This window comes from Clavelina lepadiformis, chromosome 3, assembly GCF_947623445.1.
Source record: "Clavelina lepadiformis chromosome 3, kaClaLepa1.1, whole genome shotgun sequence".
NCBI classification, from domain to species: Eukaryota; Metazoa; Chordata; class Ascidiacea; order Aplousobranchia; family Clavelinidae; genus Clavelina; species Clavelina lepadiformis.
The window spans coordinates 14,496,267-14,521,061 of record NC_135242.1 but is presented as its reverse complement, the minus strand read 5'-3'; the positions used below and the strand labels follow the sequence as shown (position 1 = coordinate 14,521,061).

At 35.1% G+C, this 24,795-nt stretch overlaps 2 protein-coding genes and 1 long non-coding RNA gene across 4 annotated transcripts in view; 1 reads left to right on the top strand and 2 right to left on the bottom strand.

Annotated features, from left to right (window-relative positions):
• Positions 1-6,292: 6,292 nt before the first annotated feature.
• LOC143449974 (sperm axonemal maintenance protein CFAP97D1-like) lies at positions 6,293-14,848 on the bottom strand. Its single transcript, XM_076950336.1, has 4 exons — positions 14,600-14,848; positions 13,098-13,297; positions 7,107-7,299; positions 6,293-6,916 (listed from the first exon to the last, which is right to left on the bottom strand). Exons 1-4 carry the CDS (start codon positions 14,690-14,692, stop codon positions 6,836-6,838), a joined length of 567 nt encoding a protein of 188 aa, XP_076806451.1. The 5' UTR covers positions 14,693-14,848; the 3' UTR covers positions 6,293-6,835.
• Positions 14,849-17,134: 2,286 nt separating this feature from the next.
• LOC143449597 (uncharacterized) lies at positions 17,135-18,897 on the top strand. 2 transcript variants are annotated; one of them, XR_013114595.1, is made up of 2 exons: positions 17,135-17,539; positions 18,202-18,897. It is a non-coding gene; the product is annotated as an uncharacterized LOC143449597 (long non-coding RNA). The 2 variants fall into 2 exon arrangements; XR_013114594.1 differs by having other exon boundaries at positions 17,135-17,688.
• Positions 18,898-22,926: 4,029 nt separating this feature from the next.
• Positions 22,927-24,795, bottom strand: part of LOC143449612 (histone demethylase UTY-like) — a 40,393-nt gene continuing 38,524 nt past the window's right edge. The window contains exons 22-25 of the mRNA XM_076949879.1: positions 24,575-24,759; positions 24,375-24,501; positions 24,131-24,298; positions 22,927-23,669 (exon numbers count right to left, since the gene is read on the bottom strand). Coding sequence (XP_076805994.1) covers positions 23,649-23,669; positions 24,131-24,298; positions 24,375-24,501; positions 24,575-24,759 — 501 coding nt within the window. The 3' untranslated portion in view covers positions 22,927-23,648. The remainder of the gene's footprint in view (positions 23,670-24,130; positions 24,299-24,374; positions 24,502-24,574; positions 24,760-24,795) is intronic.

The window sequence follows — 24,795 nt, the reverse complement described above, 5'->3', positions numbered from 1 at the left end:
TTTTGGTTTTAGGGATAGTTTACTGGATAGGCTGCTTTACTGTATAGGCGTAAGGTATAACCCCAAATCATGAAAAAGATGTTTGCTTGAATTTCAGTTTTGCGTTATTAGTAGCTTATTGGTTAGAGATTTGCGTGGTTGGCACAAAATCTATAATCTGAAAAAAGAGCAAGACAGCAAAGCCACTATACGTAAAAAATAACACCACTTATGTTTAGATTAGTTTTTTTTTATGCACAAAACACGAAAATATTGTAAACAATGGTGACAAGAAATCTGCATATATCTTATTCAGCTTTAGCTGAGACTTAAGGCGTTTTTTAGCCAATAGCCAAGCGACACGATCTATTTCTTGGTTTCTTAAACGAAACATACGGATTTCCTATACGTTTGTTTCGTTTTGTGCTTTTTCTGCTGAGGTCACACGATGAAAATTTCAATGCAAGTTTACGAGATTTGTTAGCAAACGAAATATATCTTTGAGCATATTAACGCACAGTATATTTATGATCACATATATATTTCAGTTTTATCACTTATATTTTCGTGCTTTCAATTAATACTGATGATTAGGCTTCAGACTTTGGCAGTAGCGGCGGTACTTTTCCAGAAAAGTAACAAGCCAACTAGGGCAGCGCCATTACTCTCCAGTATAGTGGATATATATGTATATATATATACTATAGATACTTTTTCTATAAAGAAAAATGCTGAGGTCGCTAACAAAGGCGATAAGCATGAATGTTCTATGCAACTATCCATGAGTTTAAAGGCATGCTTTTCAGTTTTATCGCTTAAATAAATTTCCCTTGGCCTAAGATGTGCCGTTATAGTCAAATTCTTCTTCACTAAAATCAGTGTTACATCATAAATCGTCATTATATTTCGCCATAATTGGCATGTGCGTTACTGTGTCTTTTTAATCGCTTGGTTGCGCTCGTGGCTATGAATCGTACTGCCGCCCTTCGAAAATTCTTTGTTGTGCACTCATTTAAGCTGGAGGTCATGTCAAGCGGGTATTTTCTTAGATTTTGTAAAGTTTATTAGTTAATCAACAACGATCCGGTATAATTTGTGCATTTTATCATTTATATATATGTATTTCATTTTGTAGGAGCACCGTAGAAAGCTTTAAATTATTATGTGATAGCCTAATATTGAATTAAGGATTATATTACACTTTCAATGGATTCATATGCCGTTATTGGATTTATTTCGGTGAACTTTGTACAAACATTTTGTGATGATTATCACCTTTTTGAGCATTTTGTAACACCTTTATGATCAATATTCATTCTACATGTATTCATTTTCACATTTGTGTATATAGCATAGCTATTCCGAAGGATATTGGCGATTGTCATAATTTAACCATACCTGGTCCGAAAAACGTGTATTGAATCAACCAGTGCTTCACGTGACCAGTACACTATATGTCATCGGAAGATTTTCGGGCAACCACCTATTGATGTTGTCAGCGCCTTATGCTGCAGAGATAAAGCAAATAACACGGCAATTACCTTGCTCTCACGCGATCTGGAAATCAAACCCAAGACAACAAGACGTTTTTCCTTAGATGCTGCAGTCTTTTAAGACCGTAATCGCGGTTACTCTTTTAAAGTGAAAAATGGTATTCAATAGACGCTCTATATAACTGGCGTCAGTAGCGGGAGATAATCGGCAAGAATTAATCCAGGCGGAAAATCAGATCACAGTTATTCTGGCAGAATCCTAGTAGAATCATAGTGCCCGAAGTCAAGAAGTGTTTTCGACAAAAAAATTAAAAATACTTGTCCTAACAGAGCAAATAAATTCGAATGTTTTGTTGAAAGTTTGACAAAGACGTCGGGGCGTATTTTATTTTTAATTTGAAATCAAATTTCACCTAGTAACCTAGTTTATCACTGACCAGGTTACATTGTTCATTTCTGGTCGGAAAGTCGCGTTATTTCGGACAATGTCACGCTGCCACGCGATATCTTACTGTACACTGGTAGCGACATATCTGTCATTTTGTTAAAAACGTCGTTCAGCTGAAAGTTTGGTAGAGACGTCGGCGTTTTTAACTTTTTGATATGAGAACAAAAGACACAATATGGATTTGATTTCATGTTGTGTAATCGTTTAGTGCCAAATATGTTCATTACTATATTTTAGCCTCTTTGTTGCAGTTGATATGCCCCATTTGAACAAAAACATTTTCTTAATTTTTATGACGTAGGACGTAGTACGTAACCTCTTTGTTTCGTTGCCACGTTACCAGTTGAGTTGGCTTTCAAGGTGTAGGTTAAGTCAGTCCCACTATGGTTTGGCAAGCAACTATTGAATTGCATGAAAAGTGGACGGCAGAGAAAATATATTACATATGTAACTAAATTGCTTTTAATTTAAGACTGGATTAACTTGTAATTAAGCAATTTAGTTTTTATTCGACTTCTGTAGATCAGGATATGTAACGTTACTACTTTAGGCTATCCGCCAGAAAGCACTTGCGCAACTATTTTATGCTGCTCGCATAAACTATTTTCTAGTTTATCTACTAATTAATATTTTCTAAAAATTTGCTGACAAATGTCTCTGTTTTACAAACTACAAAAGAAGCTTAGCTTATATTCTGTATACGGACTTTCTGTGTTCTTTTCTGCAGGCTTTATTTAATACAGCAATGTACAAATTATTCTCTGCATTTTTAGGTGGTTACTGGCACCCGTATGACGTCCTTATTGATTTGGGGTTTGGTTCTAATAACTTTTTTACATTCTCTTATTTGTCCGTAATGCACATTTCTGCCCTCGAGGCCTTGTCACATTTGCCCATTCAATTTGTGGAAATTGTTGTCAATAACTACTAATATGTTTGCGACCACCAGCGTCAGCACAATTTTTTCGTCTCCCACATTGAGGGCGAAAGATAAAATGATTCACAGTCTATGTGATCTGTTTCACCACTCAACACACTTCCGTTTTAAGAAGGTTCTGTATTATTATAGGCTATAAGTTGAAACAACTCAAATTGTTTTACGAGCATCATTGTGTTTTTCACGTTAAGAAATCGGAGAACACAGCTTATCGAAAAAGCAAATTTAGCCCTGCGCAAACGCGTTTCATATAGAACTGCGTTAACGTAAATGATATCATTGTCATCCATGATGTAATAAATTATACTTTTCACATCAATTACGCAGCGTAAATAGTCATTACAACTGCATTCATATTTTTTTTAAATATTTTGCCATATCAGCAGTCTTGTGCAATACGCTGTCTTCAAACAACAAATATTAACAGAAACTTGCGAAATGACTGTGTCATCTATAATGCTCTTTCTTACAATATTGGAAACACAAAGAAAATTGCAAACAAAAATTGTATGATTAGTTACAAAACTAATGAAAATTCTTTTGAAAGTCTGTTGGTGTTTATCGACAGAAATTAAATTCTTCTAAAAAGAACGAAGAAAAAGATAATGCCGATAATCATTACGTTTCCTTGCATCTTCCTTAAATATGTTTACAACAAAAATTATTGACTGGACAGTTTCGTTTTTAATGGACGGACATAGATCATTCCAACGTTTGCCTCCTTCACCTTAGTTTGATGTAGTCTCTCTCGCTTTATGAAGCTGTTTTGTTATTTTAACTTTGACAACAATATTTGAGGTAATAGGACGTTTACAATGTTTTATCTGATCAAATTATGGCGGTTAGATTTCCTGCACAACACTGCTGTAACAGCATCCAAAAATTTTAGTGAGTATATAAGAAAACATATCCAAAGCGTTCCATGTTTGAGTGTACCATGTCATAGTCAATGAACTGCACACGACTATAACGTTACACTGAATTAATTCTTTGAAGGATGAAGGATCACTTTATACAAACGCAAGTAATTTGTAGCAAAAGCATGAACCCAACAAAATCTGAAAACTTTCATCTGGAAGGAAAATTTTGTGTCGTATTTCATTCAAGTCTCGTTGACCGAAGCCCTCATTACAAACAAATCATATTAATACATTTTTACTTTGCTCGGTTTTATGGTATTGGAATCGGTTTATCGCGTGGCGTTATCCAGCCAGGCCGATTCTTTTTTAATGTGAGCCGCCGCACCGAACACATCACAAAGAAACAGGAATTTTGTTCAAAACCTGTTATTTGCGATAGAAATCGACCACACTTACCTCTAATATTTAACAAAAACAAGGCTTACATATAGACTACCGACTGGCGTAGTAATGGCTGATAAAGAAAAGTGAAAATGTTCAAACTACAACACACGCACAAATCAGACAAAAACAATTAAAAAGTCTTAAATTGAGCAATAAAACCCAAATAAAACTTAAATGTTACGGCGTTGATAAATCTGTAATAAATCTTAAAAACCTATATGCTTGGATTTATATACCATTCAATGCTTTTTGATTATTGGCTGAGTGTGCAGGTAGTGGTGGATTTGATTTCGAAAAAATACTTTTGTTTACGCTGCAAACAATATTTATCTGTTATACAAAGTTCATACCAAATTTCTTCACGAAATAAAATCGCAAAAGTTATTGCCGCCTTAACGCCGAAAAGTATTTAATAGAACGATAGAAATGTCATTTGCTTCACAAACTAAGAAGTCGCGAACCAACGTGACATTGTCCAAAAATGCGCACCTTTCCGACCAGAAAGGAACAATCTAACCTGGTCAGTGCTAACCTATAGATGAAATTTGTTTTTAGATTAAAGAATAAAAAAAGCCGACGTCTCTACTAAACTTTCAGAAAAATGACCCAAAGTATTTAACAGAACGATAGATATTTCGCTCCCAGCGTTAAGACGTCGCTTGCCAGCGTGGAATTGGCCAAAATAACGCGACTTTCCGACCAGAAATGAACAATGTAACCTGGTCAGTGGTAAACTAAGTGAAATTTGATTTCATATTAAAAATAAAATCGTCGACGTTTCCGCCAAACTTTCAACAAAATAATCGAATTTATTTGCTCTGTTAAGAAAAGCATTTTTAATTTTTTTTTGTCGAAAACATTTCTTGACTTCCGGATACTATGATTCTATTTGGATTCTGTCAGAATGACAGTGGTAAAATCAGACAGGGTGATGAAATAGACAGAACACAACTATACAAAGGAATCACGTGTTGCCATATTGTCCATTAAAATGCAAGCAAGAAAACCACGCTTCTAGAAAGTCACTGCCTTATCCGTCAAAAGGGAAGAAGAATGAACATTATATATACTGAAGGCTATGGTACTAGACCAGAGGAAAAAGAGAAGAAGACACTACCGTGTGAATTTGAAAATCTCTTGTTGCAAAAAGGGTTGTGAACCGATCGAAGAACTCTGTGAATGAACTTATCGTGATTATTGTTACAAATATTAATATCTGGTGGCAACTGTATGCGTTTGTCAATATCATGTACATTTGTTGCTGGTCGTGTTCCTTGGTTCCAGCAGTTGGTAGGTTGATGAAAGCGAAATTATACATTAAAAACCCACTGGTGAAATGATACGTTTCATAAGTAGGTTCATATAGCGCTAATTAGCGATCGACGAGGCAAACAACAATCAATTGTGACGTAGACATCAATCAAGAGAATAACATTTAGTCACAGATCACCACCACAATGCAATGCCACTGACACGATCTGCCAAGTCAGGGCTTCCCAAATCATTAGTTGCGACCCCGTTTGGAGTCGCAAGGTCGTGAAAAAAATTTAACTTTTATAAATCGAATTGTTTTTTTTAATTGTTATTTTTTGATTCGCTTTACATTTGTATGATTTTACCATAGACAAAAATATCACTTCAAATTTGTGATGGGACGTTTATTTTTTTGATATCCTTCATGTGTGGGCTACTCATCAAGGGGTCGCATAGAAATTTCTTTTCTAAAATGGGGCTTGTGCTAAGTGTTTTTGGAGATTGAACCTTGCTTGTTTACTTGTCACCTAAAGTTAGCTTCGCTCTAGTTTCGACAAGCAGTGTGTTTCCTGGACCCGTTGCGTCTGCACGGTTTTCGATCTTAGGTTTATAAACAAACTCATTTCTTGTGTAGCGCCTGGTAGTATCGACTAATGTACACTTTCGAGCGTTACAATCATATGTCTAAAATCAAGCAAATTTATAAAAACTCAAAGAAATTAAAATAATTTAAATGCGTTCTATTGTAGTATAGTATTATAATAAATTCGCTTGTACTTAGACGGATATGTCATTTATATCATTTAGGTCTAAATGAATATAGTAGCAGGTAACGTCCTTCTTTCGTGCATAAGAATTGTATAAGTTAAAGAAGGCATTGTGTTCAATATCTTTTAATTTTGTCGGCGATTATTTACAACAGTACAGTTGGCATCACTGAAATGTAAAAAGGGGGTTTATAAAATGGAAAAAACGAAGTAATGTTACAGTGTTTGACTGGAAGTTTAATTTGAATTTTACAAAAAATTTCATAAACGTCTTGTTCACAAGTTTGTTGTTTGAACGAAAACAAAATAATGCACCATTGAAACCACTAAAACTAAGCAGAATTACAATAGCAATAAGAAATATTGAACAATAGTTTTAATTTACGTACAAAAAAAGTTTAAAATGAGATAGATTAATTATTATTAGTGCCACCATATTTTGCAAAAAAGAAAGGCATACTTTTCTAGTATTTTATCCATAATCCCGGCATTTTACAGCCTATGTACCATGAACATGAAACCTTAACAGAGGTGTGCAACATTGAATATTGATAGCAGGGTTCTGGAGATGTGAACCGCTTATACGTAAAAATGATACCAAGCAAAATATACAAATACATCATGCATATTAATTTATTAAGGTTTTAACTTTTTTACACTTGTTTATCTTCATCAGTATCTTGTTTCATTGCCATTGGTGCTGAATAAGACTCACGCTTCTGCTTTTGTTTTCTCTGCAAGTACAAAAGGTTTTCCGTGGTGGTTTGCATAGTTTATTACCATGTTCAAATTGAAATTCGGAGATGCGAATTTATGCACTATCAGCAAATTTAAGATTGCAATAACCATGTGCAATCATGATATATAAAACCCTAATTTAATGAACAAATTTCTCAAACAACACAACAACAAACAAACTATTACCTGTTTTTCAACAACTTTCCACCAATTTTTTGGATATCTACCAATATTATCCATCAGCTTTTCAGCAGATTTCCACTCACATTCCCATTTTTGATGATTATATTCCGGTTCTCTCAATGTAATGCGGTTTAAAATATGCTGATTTTCACGTGTCACACGTAGCAACTCACGTTGCCTCTTTTCACGATTCAAGCTAAAAAAGAATTAAATAATGGGTCAATATAATTTTTCTTGTGTACTGAGAACCTTGTTCTGATTTAATTTAATGGTTTCCTGTTCTGGTTAAAACGGTTACAGCAATTGATTTATTAGCGCAGGGATGGGCAATCTTGTGCAATGCAAGAGCCAGATTCGGATAACCACAGATATCACAGAGCCAGTAAGTCTTTTTGTGGTGTTAATACAAATATTTTAAACCAGTGCTTCTCAGCCATTTTGTCCCAGGCCCCAATAATGCTTTCAAAAAAGTTGTGCTCCTCAGTATCAGGAGTGTATTTAGGATTGCGTTTCAGGGGCGGCCAAAAATTTTAAAAACTAACTATAAAATTCCAGCATTTGCTTACCTCGCCTCACAATCAAGATTTTGGGATTTTAGAATACCTCAAATGCTATCACTAACACACCAATTAACAGGCAACAGACTTGTTTTGAGCACAAAAATAATCTCATTGAGGCTGAAGTAATGCAAGCTTGCAGCTCACTGAAAACTTGAAAGGAAACTGATTGGGATAAAATCTGATAAGGAGGTTATGGAGAAAAACAAATCAAGGAGAAATCAGTGTTAAGCTAAACCTGCTCATAGTAGATGTTGGACTCCACCAAGAGTGTGTATTTTCACTTCTCTTCCTCATAGTTTATGTGACTTGAATGGACATGTGTCATGGTGGGAAACACAGGTGTCAATCATCTGTTTTTTTTGAGAAGATTAGGCTTTTTCTGAACTTGATCTCCAACATGAAACCAATTGCTTTGCTCAACTATTTGCAATGACTTAGACATGAAATTGTGCATAAATAAAACTAAGGTACTTTTGCCTTGCACTACAAACCGCAAACCAGGTGGAGGGGTGTGACAACATTGGAGTAAATTCCTGTTTGATGGAAGGCAGAAGAAGTGCAATCATGTTTGAGCTTTAATGTTTGGTGGTCACGAAGCCAGGTCTTTATGAGATTATTAAGCTCTCATTTTTTATATCTGCTTTGTTCTAACCCTCATCTCTTATAATCAAGAACCCTGGATGGTGACTAAAAGACGTAAAGACTTCAAAACAAAATTCCATGACAAGTTTGGAATATACTACTGCAAAATCTGCAAATCTTTCATTGCTAAGCCCCTCTTTTTTGAATTACATAGGAATTCTACTTTTTCCTACTTTTCTGAATGATACAGACAGACATCTTAACATACCTTAAATAGATTCGTTTATCCATTACCTATTGAATCATAGTCTGTTATTTTTATTGTGTACCGTCTGCATTAGCACAATGGTGTATACATCTTGTACGGTTTATTTCGCACCTGTGTCTTGCACATTGTTATATCTTACCTATTAATTATGTAACCTTTAACAAATATTGTTGTCTGTTTTACACCGTGGATTTTTCATTTGTGACAACTTCTGAACGAAGCCATTTATATACTGCAACATTTTGATATCATGCATTTATTTAAACATTTGATCTGATGAAGAAAAGCAGTTTTTTTTCCTTTTAGTAACATCATAACAGTATTTTGACTCTACTCACTCAATGCCTGTACTATCTTGAAGTTTGCTTAAAGTGAGGGGCAAATGCTAAAACAAGTCGACCTTAAATCAAAAACTAGCTGCTACGAAATATACCAGGGTAAAATATTTTTTACAATTAATTTAGTGGTTAAGCAATTGTTGTAGCAACTTTGATGTCAAATATGTGAAGTTCATGTGCATTATGGTGGTGCTCAAGTAGATTATTTTTCTGCTTTCTCCACCTACATTTTCATTGATTTCCACCAAAAATGGACAAAATCATGGATCACATTTTTCACAATGTTCTTATTGTCAGTAAGTATACTGCAGCCAAGTTTCTTAGTCTCATAAAAAAAGAAGTGTTTGGAAAATGAATTAGGGAGACATTGGCTGCAAACCCCAATTTTGTGGTTTTAGTAAATTGTGACTTTTTGTACCGTACACAAAAGTTACTTATAAAACTTTCTGATGGTCAGCTATGAATAAAACAGAACACCTATGCGTGCTAAGATTAATTTTTTAACATGGTTGTCACTTTTTGAATATGATTGATAAGGTTCTAAAAAAGCTTTAAAAAAGTGTAAAAACCTACTTCCTGCTTGTCACACATTGTGGGTAACAGAGTCACAGTGGCACCTTTAAGTCAGTGATCTTTATTTCTTGAAAAATTTATGTAATAGATTGAAGTGAATTGCAAGCAAGTTCAGGCAATTATCTTGTAATTTGTACTATTTTGCAACATCATGTTACAGTTTAGAGTTTATGTAAAAATTGTCTGCTGCACTCCTAATGCTTTGTTGCCATTTTAAACCAGCACAAACTACACTACAGATGATATTTTGCAGTACATAATAATCTATGTCTCTAGCCTATTGGTTATAGCGTGAGACAACTAGCCCTATAATAACATGTTCAACTTAACCAAAGTGCCGGACATAAAACTATTTCCAGCTGCTTCTCCTATTTCAATTTTATAAAGATTGCTAACTGCTAACTTATAAACAGCAAATTTCAGTAGATTATAGAACAAAATATTATATTCAGAATTAAAAAATTAAACTGTGCAAAGTTTAATTTTTAGTCAAAAATATAAATTTTACAAAAACTTTGTTATAATTCGACGATGAATAATCGAACTTTTCGTAGCTAGCTAAGGCCATACTTGCAAGTGCAACTGTGCAGATATCATTGGCATCTTGATAACTCCAGATAGTGTGTCTTCTAATACATAAACTTAAATTATGACGAATTCCTCATAATGCTAAATCTACCTGATATCTCACAATCTTGATTTTTCTATCTCCAAGTTCACCATTTTACTGCTGGAGGTATTGTCATTTATCTCTCCTGTAATGAAAGCCTAAATATCAATTTAGTAGTTCCTTAATAGAATTAAAAACAAAAAATTATATACCTTTGTGTCTTGCCTCTTTCTCTGCTGGGTAAGGCAGTTTGAAATTATATAGCAAACTCATGCTCCAAATATACCTCTACAATAATATTTCTGTGATTCATTACCTATATATACAGTACTATAGTGAATTCCACTAAACAAATTCAGTCCTGATATTTTGTGCTAAGACTTCAAATGATACAAGCTATCAATCTACACACATATTAAACGAGCAAAGATTCTTTGCAAATTTCAATTTAACTTGAGTTTCTAATCCTAATTAAAAGTGGATTAGCATCTTTCTATCTAAACTAACTGTGCTGAGCTAAGCAGTGGCCTAACATGCTGACTTTTAACAGTAATTGTGGTAGCAACACCACGTTTTGCTTTTGTAAAACAATAGCAAGAATTTGAGAGTACTATTTATTTATGTACAGTATTCACTACTAGCTTTTTTTTCCAAACACAAATAACAGTAAATTTGTAAAAACTTCAAACAGTCAGAAGCACTTTTAGGGGTCCCAGTAGCAGACTGCCCTGTAAACTGCGCAACTGTGTGGTGCAATTGCTAGAAAATAACTAATTGTTTGTGTTATGATTTTCACTCAGTTGCATCCACCATTATTGATATAAGTTCATAGCACAAGGCAAGCAGACAAGGTAATTCTATGACGTCACGATCTTCATTGAAAATGGCACAATTAATTCCAAATTTGTGGTTATTTTGGTTGTACAGTAATTTCTTTAGCACAGTACAACTGAAGAAGCAAGCCTATGCTTGCGAAAGCCCGTGTCAAAAAATATAAAGTTAACCTTCAGAGTGCCAAACTACATCTTGTTTCTTATTTTTCTTTATTACAGTAGGTCTAGTAAAAGTTTTAGACATTTTATAAGTGGATGCTTTCTTTGGTTTTTCGGATTCAGATAAACAGCTTGTAGGTGTAAAAACTTATTTTACTTTCATTTAAAAACAAAGGGGTCTGCATATGGATTTGGTAGTAACAGAAGGGATCCACCAAGACAAAGTATGCCCTATATCAGCCAGGATGCCTTATATGTGGATGCCAGGATGCCTTTTATAACCAGTCTACAGATTGCCAAAACAACACTGTTTACATGTATGTGTGAATTGACCATTTGGGTGATTATTGGCATGATGCTAAATATCATTCATGTTATGTACATGCAATAAAATATCTTGTGGAAAAAATTTGCTACCGGTATATATAATATATACTAGAGGGGCCCACCATCCTCTTGAAGCGTTTCTCCTCTGTCAAAAAATCTTTGACCTCTTCTGAATTGCCTAATTAGATTCGTGTAAATTCACTATACTTTCACTTTCTTCAGCTGTTTACAGCCACTCCACATAGGCAGTACGTAGTATCTTCACCAGTTGTGATGCAAAACAGCTTTGTTACATTTCATTGATTAAAATAACATTGTTAATTGCTATTGTTGTATCATGGGAAAACATTGCATTAAAAAGGAAAACTCCATTTCCTTGAAATTATATTTTTTTCTTTTGATAGTTTTTTGAACACTACTTCCTTCACAATTTATCTTGTAGAATACTGTTGCAGATTTTGGAAAGTATTATGTTTGTTCTGAACGGTAACCATTACGGTATTACACATTCTTTCTCCCATTATTGTAATGATATGTTTGATATATTTGCAAGGTAATATACGTATATTATATTACATGTGCATGTTGACCTATTCAACCGCTAAGAAAAATATCATAAAAAATCTAATACTGTACTCAGTGTTATTTTTTCCTACATGACATTAAATTAACTGAGCTTGCGTCCAATTTCTATATTTCAATTTCTTGCAAATTATTATAGCATGACATCCTACTAAGTGAGGTGGTTATTATACTGCAGGTGTAAGTAATCACCTCCATGTGATTAATAATACATATTTAGACTAAGCCTCATAACATACATCAAGTAAAAAATATCAAAGCTGTTTTTCAAAGTAAGGAATGTTAGCAATATATATTTTCGGCCATTGTCATTATTTTCATTCATTCTGAAGGAAACTAAATATGTTTACAAAGTTTTTCTCAAAAATACAAGTATATTGTGCTACAACAATCCTATCAGAAATCTGTACAAAAATTGCTATACAACTACAACGAATCATTGCAATGGCAAAAAATATTTGCTAAAGCCTACATACAGTTCCTAACACATTGCAACAAAACAGTTTTGAAGTTAACTAATATCATACATTTGTAATTTCAATTACAAAAAACTTTGAAAGAAAATGTTCTGTAATTCCGAGCGGTTTTCAGATTTGTTGGTAAAAGCTCATTTTACCAACAATGCTATAACAAGCAAAAAAAAAAAACAAAACATTGGAACAAACAATGTCATAAATTGACCAACCTATAAAAATTAACACTCAATGCGGCCTTTCACATAAAGGAGGTGTACAATTCCTGGTTTACAAGTTAATTATATACAGTGATATTTGAGTTTTTAAGTTAGGGTAAGAATGGTCACCACCCACACACTTTTCAGCTCCAATAAACATTGAAAAGAAATGTTAATGATTGTACATGTGGAATGCGGAGTGTTAAAATTTTATAAATATTTTATCGAATAATTGCTGTCTGCTTTAAACTTTTACTTTTGCTAAGTTTAAATTTTTCAATTTACTTTTACACGCATGATTTTTTTTGACAAATTAATGATTTAAGTTAAGTTCTCCGAAAAAGTTTTCAGTTTTGTGGGTATTTCTGTGAGGAAAAAGATCAACTCCTTTTAAGTTGTTAAAAAATTGGTTATACTGTATTATGCACCCATCCACATCACCTTCCAGGGGCAATCAAACTAACTTCAGCACAAACATACATACCTTACCTTTTATACTCATAATCATTGCGATTTTCTACTCGTCCACGTGTTCTCATGATTAAGCTCATTTTTTCCAAAAGTATGCGATTATCTCGTTCAATTGTACTCATCTTTTCTTCTTCAAGCTGAAGCTTTTTCAACTTTAAATGCATGTGCACATATGTTTGTGGAGCTCTGGTATCAACTACTGACTTTACCGATTGCACCTTCAAAAAATTTGTAGAACATTGAGTAAGACAGTGCAATTGCACCAAGTATTCCCGTATTCTGTGCTATAATCCTAAACACCTGCAAAATCACTTTTTACACAGAAATTTAGTACAAAATTACTTTTTCAAGTATAAACTTGGCCAGCCAGTAATATTAAGTTCATATAGATACCATGGTTGCAGCCAGACATACTAATTTACTAACAGCCAGAGCTGGGCATGAGCGTATGAAGGAACAATGGAATGTACGACTGTGAAACAGGTTTCAAACACTTTACCAAAGGCACCATGCCATTACAATAGAAAGCTATTTTGAGAAAATCCCTATGCAACTAACATGAGTGAGAAACACGTGTTTGTTTGTTTGAAGTGTTTTCGTCATATATTAATGCTAGACTAGCAATTATGTATTTTAATCATGTCAGCTACATTGACTTTAAAAATGACTATTCACACTGTTATATATGACACAATGTTTTCAAAGATGCGGGTTGTGTGCACACTTAGGTTCGAAGCCAGTGTGCCAATTGTACAAAATTAATTTATAACCCGTGAGAAGGATTCCACTGAATATTAGTAGCACATTCAAAGTTATGTTGAATCCATTATTAATTTCCCAGGCTTCTTCTCTCATATCCTCGAAACATGGGTTTAAAAAATTTTGCCTCTAATTGGAAACACTACTCGAATGTTTGTTGAATGAATGTTACTTGTTTGATTCAAACATACATGGATTTGAAGCTATTCTTACAGCATCAGGTCTCATAATTAATTTCCTACGCTAACAAAAGACATACTGTTATACTTGAGGTTATCATCTGCGTATACTAAACAATAAGCACACTATTGTGCAATGATGTAGTAGCTCCCACTCATAAAATGTTCCATATTGCAAGCTTTTTGGCAATGCTTCTTGCAAAATTCTTTGGTTTCAAACTGCCACAGTTTTGATTTAAAAGCTTACAAAGAGGCTTCTTTTACTTATAATAAAAAGTATTAGTTGCTTTCAAAACAAAAAATACTGTTATGGTAGCTTTTCACTCCTCAATCAGAGTGAAAAAATAGATGAAAAATATTTTCAAAATAACTCGAAAATAAGCATAAATCTTAGAAAAAGGCATAAATTGGTAACCCTATTTACATTCCTACAGCATTTGGTTCAATTCCTGTATTTACTAAAATGCTTCACTTATTTGCTTTACAATAAAAACTGCACTCCTAGAATATCATCATCCTCAAAATGCAAGTGAATGGTCCATACTAATATTAGTTGGTTTTATTAATATTATTGGTATTTACCTTTCTTCGATGTTCCGTATAGTAAGTGTTATCCCATTTCTTCTGGAGCAGCCTATTATGACTTGGAAGGATAGGTTGGTATGCGCGATGCATACTTTCTTCACTATGCACTGATATACTTTCACAGAAATTATACGAAGTGCAAAACAGTATTGGTAATTATATACTCAGCAGTCAAGTGAAGTGCATATTACATATCCTACATATTAAATACAAGAAAGTAATGCAAAGCTGAATGCATCCACTTTAAATACTGTATTAAAATACTTAAATACTGTATTTACACTAATAGTAATGAAGTATGATAAGTATGGCAAAATGACTAAAAATATAGTGAAGCAATTCAATGAGCAAAAGTAGCCTAAACTCTGTTTTCATATTCACACAATATATTAGACAGCGTTATTGAATACATTATTTTGTCCTTAATAGTGCTACTGTTCAGCTTTTATGTTTGAGCTATTCAAACCAGTTAATCAGTGAAGTTGCATTGTGGCATCAATGAGTAACGCACAATCAGCTAATTGTGCAATGACAATTATTTAGTATGTCATTACAGCATTAATTAACTATTATAAAAAACTTAATAGACAAAAAAAAGCATACTGTGCCTACAAGTTACACTGTTGAGTTATCTGATTGACGAGTTGCCCTGGGGTGGGCAAATTTATGGAACATTGGCAGGACTAGAATCTTAAACCTCTGCAATATGAGTTCAATTGCTAACCAATATGACCCCAGAATCCTTTCTTTCTCGTTCAAAACAAGAGATTTTCCACATTCAAACAATTTGGGGTAAGTTGTTTAAATGAGGAAACTCTCTTGTCAGCGAAAATCTGCTGGTAAATGGACATTGGTGAAATAGTCACTTTGTTTAGATAGACTAAATTTATAGTTATATCCTTAAGTTTCAACCTAGATATTGACTAGAGAAAGACTGGATTGACTCCTTTACTTTTGCACTCCCATATGAGGATCGAGTAACGGGGAATAATTGCGTCATAATTCATTTTCTATTAATTCAAAACTTTTGCTGATTTTGAATACGATAATGTAATAATTATAATAACGTATACCAAATATCGACTCTTTGCAAATCAGCTCCCATCAGAGCTTGCTTCGTGATATGTTTTTCACCAAACATTCTTTTTTGAGAATAACTTGTGAAATAAAATTGATTTGTGCGAAATAAGAAAAACTAAATTGTTATTTTTGCTTTGTTGCTAGTATCGTAGGTATCACGAAGCCCAACGCAGTCGTTCGCTCGGATTGGCCTATGGCCGGCCCTGATTACAATTCATACAATAGTTTCGTAAGACTTCTGCCTGCTGTAATCACCGCGTTCCTACGTATCTACGCAACGCTTCTACAGATCAATCAAACTCAAATAATCATTCAAGCGTGTCTGAACACCTCTCATTATAGACATCAAAAATATAATCATCACGGAAATATAGATATTGTAGACCAGTGATTCTCAACCTTTTTAGTGCCAGAGCCAAATTTCAAACTTAAGGTTTGCAAGGAGCCGCGTGAAAAATGACGTCACAAACCACAAAATAATTTTACACAGTAGGACGGTAGTACCCTGGTAACATTAGTACTTCGTACATGGGATCCTTGCTGAGACAATTCACTAATTCTTGATTTCTTTTACTTCCTTTGTTGCAATTCTGGTACAACTAATTAATTTTTCGCTAAGTTAGCGAGAGCCGCGGTTGAGAATCACTGCTGTAGATGCCCGACTTGGCAATCTAAGGTGAAGCTAGCATGCAATCTACAGAAAGGCGTGAAACTGCATGGACGTAAGTGAAAGTTTCAAAAGATTGTCTGCTGTACAGCACTTTTTGTGGAGTTAAAGTAGTTTTCTTTTTTAAAACAAAGTGAAAGTAAAGCAGGATGGTGTGGTTTTTCATATATTTTGTTTTAGAATATGGGTGAATGCAGCGATAGCCTGGACCGGAGTCTGCGGAATAGGCTAAGTTAGACAGACGTTAAAGCAGTGATTCCCAAACTGTGTGCCGCCACAGATTCTTAGGTGTACCGCGAACACGTTTGTTTAGTTGTTTTTTGTTAGCTTTTCGTTTTTTACTCTTTTTCGCTTTAAACGTAGAATAACACAAACAAGTGAAAGTTTTCATTGTTTTATGGCGGCAAGCGCGACGCTTTGGATATTTTCCTTTAATTTCTCGTTTTCCTCCTTAATTTACATTCCTTCGTTGATTGCTTTTCTTTAAATATCCTTTCGTTTTTAACTTTGTTCCGTACCTTATTTTACGTTACGTTTATCAGTTTGCAAATAAAGTTTTATCAGTTTTTATTCATTTGCCAACATGCTTATGTGAAGAAATTAGTTAGCTGTGCTTTCCGAGAAAAACACACAACTTTATTTGAATTTGTAGCGGCCTATATAGGTGGTATTTTTAATACCATTACATCATCCGTTACAGCTGCAACGACTCGCAACGCCTTTCTTGTCGAACATTTTAACTCCCATGGCTTTCACGTTATATTGGCTCGCACTTCTACCAGCGAGCAGATTTAGTCGAGTGAATCATCGAGATAGAGCGTTAACTGCGTGAATCAGTGAAATCAACATGTATTAAACATTTTATAAGCACTAGTACAGTATTACTTATGTTCTTGGTTATTTGTAATATAGAGAAAGTATACAGTACCCACAATGAAAACCTTTTCTTTTAAAATATTTCTGTTGTGATATTAAAACTTTTCGGCTGACTAAAGGTTAGAGTAGCCTACTCTAACTGCACGCAACAATAGTCAGATATAATTCAACAGGTGAATTAAATGAAGACACCCTCATAAGTTAAGATACTAATAAGATAAGAAAAAGGCTCTTCAGAGTCGGATGAAGCCTCATCGTGTACTGACATCCTGTTTGGCCACAGTTTTACTGGAAAATTTTATTGACCGATGAAGGTCAGGAAGTTTGTTTAGTAACGAAAAGGCTTGGCCAGCATTTATCGGCAAGCTTGGCATGTGAGGCAAAAATGGTTGCCTATCAGGCTATGTGGATAGTATAACAACATTACTATGCAAGACCTATACTGCTGCGCAAGCGGTACAATGTAATTAAGAAAAACTGGTTTACAATAGGCCTATTTGCATTAACACCATCTGTGGTTATCTGAATCTCATCCGCTTTTGCATTGCGCAAGTTTGCCCACCCCGATATAGTCTATTAGCTAATGCTAATTGGTCTCGTAATTAATTAAAATTAGAAATCAACTTGTCCAAATAGAATTTTTTGGTAAAACAATGAAAATTTCTATGCTACAATTTTGCATTATTCTACGTCTAAAGCGGAAAGAGTTAATAGAAAACGACAAGTAACCAAAACAAAATTATGCAAACCGAACGTACTAATTTGTCGTTTTATTTAAAGTCCTTGCTGCTTATACTGCTGCGTACTGCGCTCCAGGCTATCGCCGTATTCACCCATATTTAGACACTAAATATATCAAAAAGCACACCATAAAGCATTAAATATGTTATTTTCACTTTGTTTTGCAAAAGAAAATTGCTTTTACTCCACGAAAAATACTGTAAAACAGGCAATCATTTGAAACTTACGGTTCTAGGTCGATTCAACCCGCGGACGATTCAACCCAGGACCATTCAACCCAGGACGATTTAACCCACGGTCGATTCAACCCACGAATGATTCAACCCACGGACCTTCCAACCCACGGACATTTTAAACCACGGACTTTTCAAACAACGGACGATTCAACCTACGGACCTTTAAACCCACGGATGATTCAACCCATGGACGTGTGGCGATCGTGATAACAAATTATAACAAGTTCTATAATTGGCATTTGTTAAGCAATTTTTGTGTTTTCCAGTCAAACTCTAAACAAAATTAAAATGTATGCTTCCTAGTAATCCTTATTCAAGTAGTTCCAAATCGACATGTGACGTAGTTAAGTGTGTCAAGTGGTTTTCTGTACCCGATGTAAATCGATTTGAATTCTTTGTGATAAAAGCTTAGAATGTAACATAGACAAGTAGATACGTGTCATTGTATGGCTAATTTGGCATTCGCTCATTGGTTAAAATACGGGAGTATAAAAGCTAATGTTTGGTTTAAATCGCTCTCTTCGAAACTCTTGTCTTTTGGTCGTTTAGCTAATTCTTCTGTTCTGCTGAATTGAAGTATTGCTGAATCATTCGGAATTGGAATCATTATTGAATTCAAGTTATAGTTTGGTTTAAATTTGGAAAGATGGTGTAATAATATCTAATTCGATACAACCTATTCGGACAATATAACAATTAGACTCTATGAAGTTGGTGTTGATTTGAAGAAACATTATAGAGACAGTAAACGCAACTGAGTCAAAGACAATTATCTCGGAGTCAAACAGTAAGACTATTAGTCTCGGCCTCAGGCCAGCCTAAAAGCAAACACACCACCATCATCCCCATAGACCAGGGGTGGGCAACATACGGCCCGCGGGCCGGATCCGGCCCGCGACGGGATTTTGAGCGGCCCGCAGACAGTTTCCGGTCTTACATGATAATGTGGTAATCCCTGTATTGCGTCACTGAATAAGTCCAAGTTTGCCAACCTGAGAAAGATGGCCATGAATCTACTTGTTCTGTTCGGGTCTACATACATTTATGAGTAAACATTTTCGACCATGAACATTAATAAGACAAAGCTGCGTTCCAATCTATTCAGCAATCCGGCCCGCCAAGTACTTCATTTTCTCATATCAGGCCCGCCGACCGAAGAAGTTGCCCGCCCCTGCCATAGACGATTCAACCGCGGACGATTCAACCCAGGACCATTCAACCCACCGACGATTCAACCCACGGATGAATCAACTGCCTGACGAACAGAGGATTCTTGTGGCAGTATAGACTTGTAACCAGTGGTATAGGTGCATTATATTGCTGTACTGGCATTGCATAATCTAGTATGGCTAGGCTATCCAAGATGTACTGGGTGTTCATTGTATTCTGTCACAGTAGACTAGGCGGGTAGCCTGTATGGGCTGATGAAAGTATTTCAATTCTGTTATAGAGTACTATAACAAACGCCTGATAACAAACTGCGTAGACGTTTTTGTAAACGGGTTAAATCGTCCGTGTGTTTAAAGGTCCGTAGGTTGAATCGACCGTGGGTTGAATCGTCCTGGATTGAATGGTCCGTAGGTTCAATCGTCGGCGGGTTGAATCGTCCGTGGGTTGAATCATCAGTGAGTTGAATCGTCCGTGGGTTGAATCATCCTTGGGTTGAACCGTTTTAGGTTGAAAGGTCCTGGGTTGAACCGTCCTGGGTTGAATCGTCCGGGGTTGAATTGTCTGTTGGTTGAATCTTCCGACCACCGTAACTTACACTTGCGCCCATTTACGACCATGCAGTTTCGCTCCTTTCGTCAATCGCATACTTGCTTTACTTTTTTCCCTAGCAACGTAATTTAGTCGGGCATCTAGTGTTTTTATTCCCAGTGTCTACGCCATTCACAGCAAAGAAAAACAGGAATTAAGATAGTGCAGAGGCTTAATTTATCTTATGTTAAATTGATTTAGGAGTATCTTAACTCCTGTTGGTTTATCTGACTCTATTGTTGCGTGCGGTTAGAATACTCTCACCTTTTGTCAGCCGAAAGGTTTTAATATTACAACAGAAATAGTTTACAAGAAAAGGTTTTTATTGTAGGTGCTGTACACTTTCACAATATTACGCATAACCAAGAACATGGTAATACCACTGCTTATAAGGTGTCTATTGAGTTGCAAATCACCATGACTAGCGTCAACAGCTCACCTGTTCATTTCAATGATTTTCTGTATGTGCCTCTGCTCGCTGGTAGAAGTGCGAGCTTATAAAACGTGAAGCGATGGGAGTGAAAATGTTGGACAAGAAGAACGAAGCATTTCAGCAAATTTGCAGCGAGGAAAACGATGTGTTGGCAATGGGAGATACATGGAGTTAAAGCTGACACATAGATAATAATCAGTATAAAGTTAAGAAGAGGGCATTTCGAATAAAGATTTCTTATCAGCAAAGGAGCTGGAAACAACCTGGGAACGTACGAAAAGGAGTTTTCACACGAAGTTATTCAGACCAAGTTTCCAAATATCAAATGACAGTTGAAGTGTTATCAAAAAACAAGTAAATAAACTTCAATCAATAACTAGAAAACACTTTTCCAAGAAATAATGTAATGGTATTAAAAATGCCACCCAGGCCGCTACAATGGTAATCCAGGGTTAAATTTTATTTTAAAATCTTTCTAGGTTATACGAGCTTTCGCAAACATAAGCTTGCTTCATCAGGTGTACTAAGAGAGCTAGACAAAGCAAAGCATCAAAGCACTGTGACAAGCCATACTGAACAAAACTGAAAATCGTTTGGTGTAAGGTTGGGTCGGTCAAGTGGGATAAAACGTCTAGTCGGAGGCGATTATGCGTTAACAAAGAGTGGAGTGGTGGGTTGAAATCGTTGTTGGCCAAAGTATCGATAATAATACATTGCATTATGTAATATTGTAATGTGATAATATCTATGGCCCAGTGGTGGTGTAGCATTCACCACCCTGTTAGCTAGGTAGCGACAAGAGACCTCTTCCATTGGCCAAAAAAGTCATTGTGTTCTTCACATTTCACAGTTTGTATTTCAATTTAGTCTTCTTTCACACAAGGAGGCACGCAGACGTTCTTTTGAAACGTCGCTCCACGTTAAGTTCTTCCTGTGCTTCGGCACATGTTATTTGCTAACAAAATAATATCAAGTTCTCAAAAAGCGCAAGTCCAAGTCAAGTCGAGCCTTTTCGTTACAAATGAAGTCTTTCGATCTTTACTACAGCGAAAGTGGATGGAAACATTACGTATTTCGGGATAAAAAAGTTTGGCGTACACCTTGACGAATCTCTTGTGTGTACAGTATTTGCCACACGTTCTACTGTGGATTTTATAACGCATTAGGCCATACAATTCAGCACAGTAATGACTATTGTACAAAGATGTTGCAACCTGAACTTAGTCACAATGCCTATTTCTCAAAAATTACCACAAATTACGAGTAGGCTATGTTGGATGGCAAATGCGTACGCAGTTCTGCTTATAAATTACAGAAATTATGCAGGTTTCACACTTTTTAGTGTTGATAGCTAAAATTCTCTAGATTAGAAACTTTTTTTGGTATAAAAGCAGTACAAAATACAATATACTGATTTTATGGAGACCGTTACAAACACGTGATAGTGGTAATGGGTACTTGATGTGATAACGATTTAAGTGATGACTTCAAGGTTTTGAGAAGAATGTTTTTCAAAAGTTCATTATAATTAAACTTCAATGCAAATTTTAGTACTTGCTTTTTGTTTATCTAACTTAGGCTACAAAAGCCCAATAAAATCGTAAGGAGTGAATTCACATATGTTCTGACCTGGAGTAACGTTTGGCGGGACCATAACAACTGCAAAATTTGTACTTACAAGTTACAACAGGATACGATATACAAAAACTACCGGTAATTCTAAAATGTATATTAATACAGAATATGGTAGTCGGTAGTTTCGAAGTACCGACTTCCCACCACTGAAAAATGTATAACATTTTGGACTTCAGTAGTGACTGCTTCAATGTGCTTTATAATCAGTCGTCCGCCCCGGATTTACATGGGAGTGTTCTGGACTCCTTTCATTAAATTATAATTTCAGCGCACATTCGTAAGTTAAGTTATGTTAACTTTTTATAGGAACAAGTATACTTGCCAGTTGCTGTTAGTGTTCCATAAAAAATTGTGCAACTGCAACCTACTTATAATAAAAATGTCGGCCTGAATAAATTTAAAAAAATTATTGAGCGCTTTGAAAGAATAGAAAAGTAATACGTGTTTGCGTTTTGTTTCGTTGGACTTGGACAAAAATTACAGCCCTGCAGACCCTAGGAAACTTTATTTCATCTTCGGCAATAATGGCCTAATTACAGCATAGTGATGAAAAATTCTTTTTCTGCCTTACTTGATTTAACATTTGCACGCACTTGGACCGAAAGCTCCAGCACCAATGCGACGCCTACTTCTTACTTCCGACTATTTGGGCAAAGGTTATATCAACAGTAACGGAATTAAATTTTGCAAGCCTATAATCGGCTGCAATATTCTACGACGGCCCAACAGCTGGTAATTTGTTGATAGGAAAACCAAATGTTACCGGTACAGATTTGTAGATTAAGTTCGGTAGCAAGGCACAGGAGAATGTCATACTTAAAATTGCTGCAAACGAAGCGTTCCCATACGCTTCCACAGCCTACAACCAAAGCTATTGTTGGAAAATTTTACCTCTGTAGAAACGACAAAACTATATAATTATGCATTCAAGCATTTTGTGCGTATGATTATCATCTGATGCAAGCTAAGAAACGGAACAAAGAGTGCTAGCAAACATTGAAAAACATCAAAAGAATAGTTATGCGTTAAAATGCGCCATTAAGGACGAAAATACGAACTGTTAAACCGATTTCCCGAACAAAGAAAAAACAAGAAGCAATAATGAACATGTATTAAAAATACGACTATTTGTGCGAACTTCCCAAAACTTATAACAGAAAAAATAGTGCGCAACTTAAAACATGTAGTACAATTCCAAAATGCAAACAACAAAGTAACCCAAAAATCCGTTTTGCTTTATTTGTTGTTAATAAGTTGCGATTCGAAGTTGACTATATTGCACTACCAATTAATTGTTGTCAAATCTATCAAAACACTGTTGCGTATATAACATGACCAAATATGTTACTATTCCAGGTACTTATGTTAAATAACACAAACAAAACGATATTTAATTTTCTACCTTAAAAATATTCGTTTGTGAAAATATAATACGTTTACAAGAGTTGTCAACCATGACATGAAAAACATTAAATTCCTCATAAGCTATGGATTACATTGAAAACAATTAATCAAACGTAGATTGCTCCCACAAAGTGTAAACTTGCATAGGAGGTGAAAAATTGTATTCCTCTGGGAGTGCTAGCAGACCGTTATACAGCTGACACCTCAAAATCTAGGTCATGTCTTATTTTTTTTAGCCTGAATAAAAAAAATCAATGTAATAATAACTAAACCAGCGAACTGAGAACAGCTAAAACGAAACTCTATTTTTCTGGAATTTGAAAAGTTACATAAATGTAAGTCAGGTCTATACACAGTCAGTTGGGCTTACAGCTGGTGAATGTGAATTTTATATAGTACCTGAAATCCTTTTTAAAAGAAAGTTGTTTATAAGTGAAATGCTATTTTATTACAGTCAGTTGAATGAAATTTTTTAGATTGGCAAGACTTCAACGTAAAATTTCAAAACTTGACCCACTATTACTTTTTCACCACTTCGGCAATATCGTAACATTGGACACGTGGATAATGAAAGTTCTTACGATAATCTGAGCTAAACCAAACTTACTTCATCAAAGAAATAATTTATTGAATATGTATATATAATAAATATAATATAATAGAAATAACTAGCAGTGGTATAAACATTTTGTATTTACCAGAGAAAACTGATCGTAAATGCCCATCAGTTCATCCGTCTGATATTGGTTGAGAATAACGAAATTTTCTAAAGTAGTACTGAATTTTCGTGCGCAATTTGCACAATGTACCGGATGCGTTTGTAAATTTTCACATCTTCGCACAAACAGCAGATTAAACAACTCCACCTGTAACGATAAAAATATATTAATATTTATCACATGAAAAGTATACTAGTTAATGAAACTAACGCTTTCAGTATACCTCGCACGTTTCGCAATAATGAGATGGTTCGTTATCACCTTTACCATGCCATATAACCTCGATATTACTGCGCTTCAGGTTATCCAACATATGCTGGCATTGCCACAGAGACCTCATCATACAATTTCTTGAAAAAAAAACGACAACGTAAGATCTTGCAAGGCTCAAGAAAACCAATCTTTTCCATACAAGCGGCTTACTTCATCATGGAAAATAATTTACTGTCAGTAACACGAACATGTTGAGCCATGTTCCATGTTAACTGCAATAATGGGACGATTGACTTGTAACCACATAGTTTATTCCATTCATAACGTTCAACTGCCATTTGATATTGGTAAGCAGATACAAGCCCAACATTCCAAGCGATATTGTTACACCAGCCCTAGCAAAAAAGGGGGGCTAAGTAAAAACACCACTG

What these genes read in the sequence shown, in the direction of transcription:
- LOC143449974 (XM_076950336.1), bottom strand. Translation starts at nt 14,692, where the DNA reads ATGCATCGCGCATACCAACCTATCCTTCCAAGTCATAATAGGCTGCTC. An exon ending in ATACGGAACATCGAAGAAAG is followed by an intron (nt 13,298 to 14,599) that starts GTAAATACCAAT and finishes AATTTTTTGAAG; the next exon opens with GTGCAATCGGTAAAGTCAGT. An exon ending in GGAAAGTTGTTGAAAAACAG is followed by an intron (nt 6,917 to 7,106) that starts GTAATAGTTTGT and finishes TTGTACTTGCAG; the next exon opens with AGAAAACAAAAGCAGAAGCG.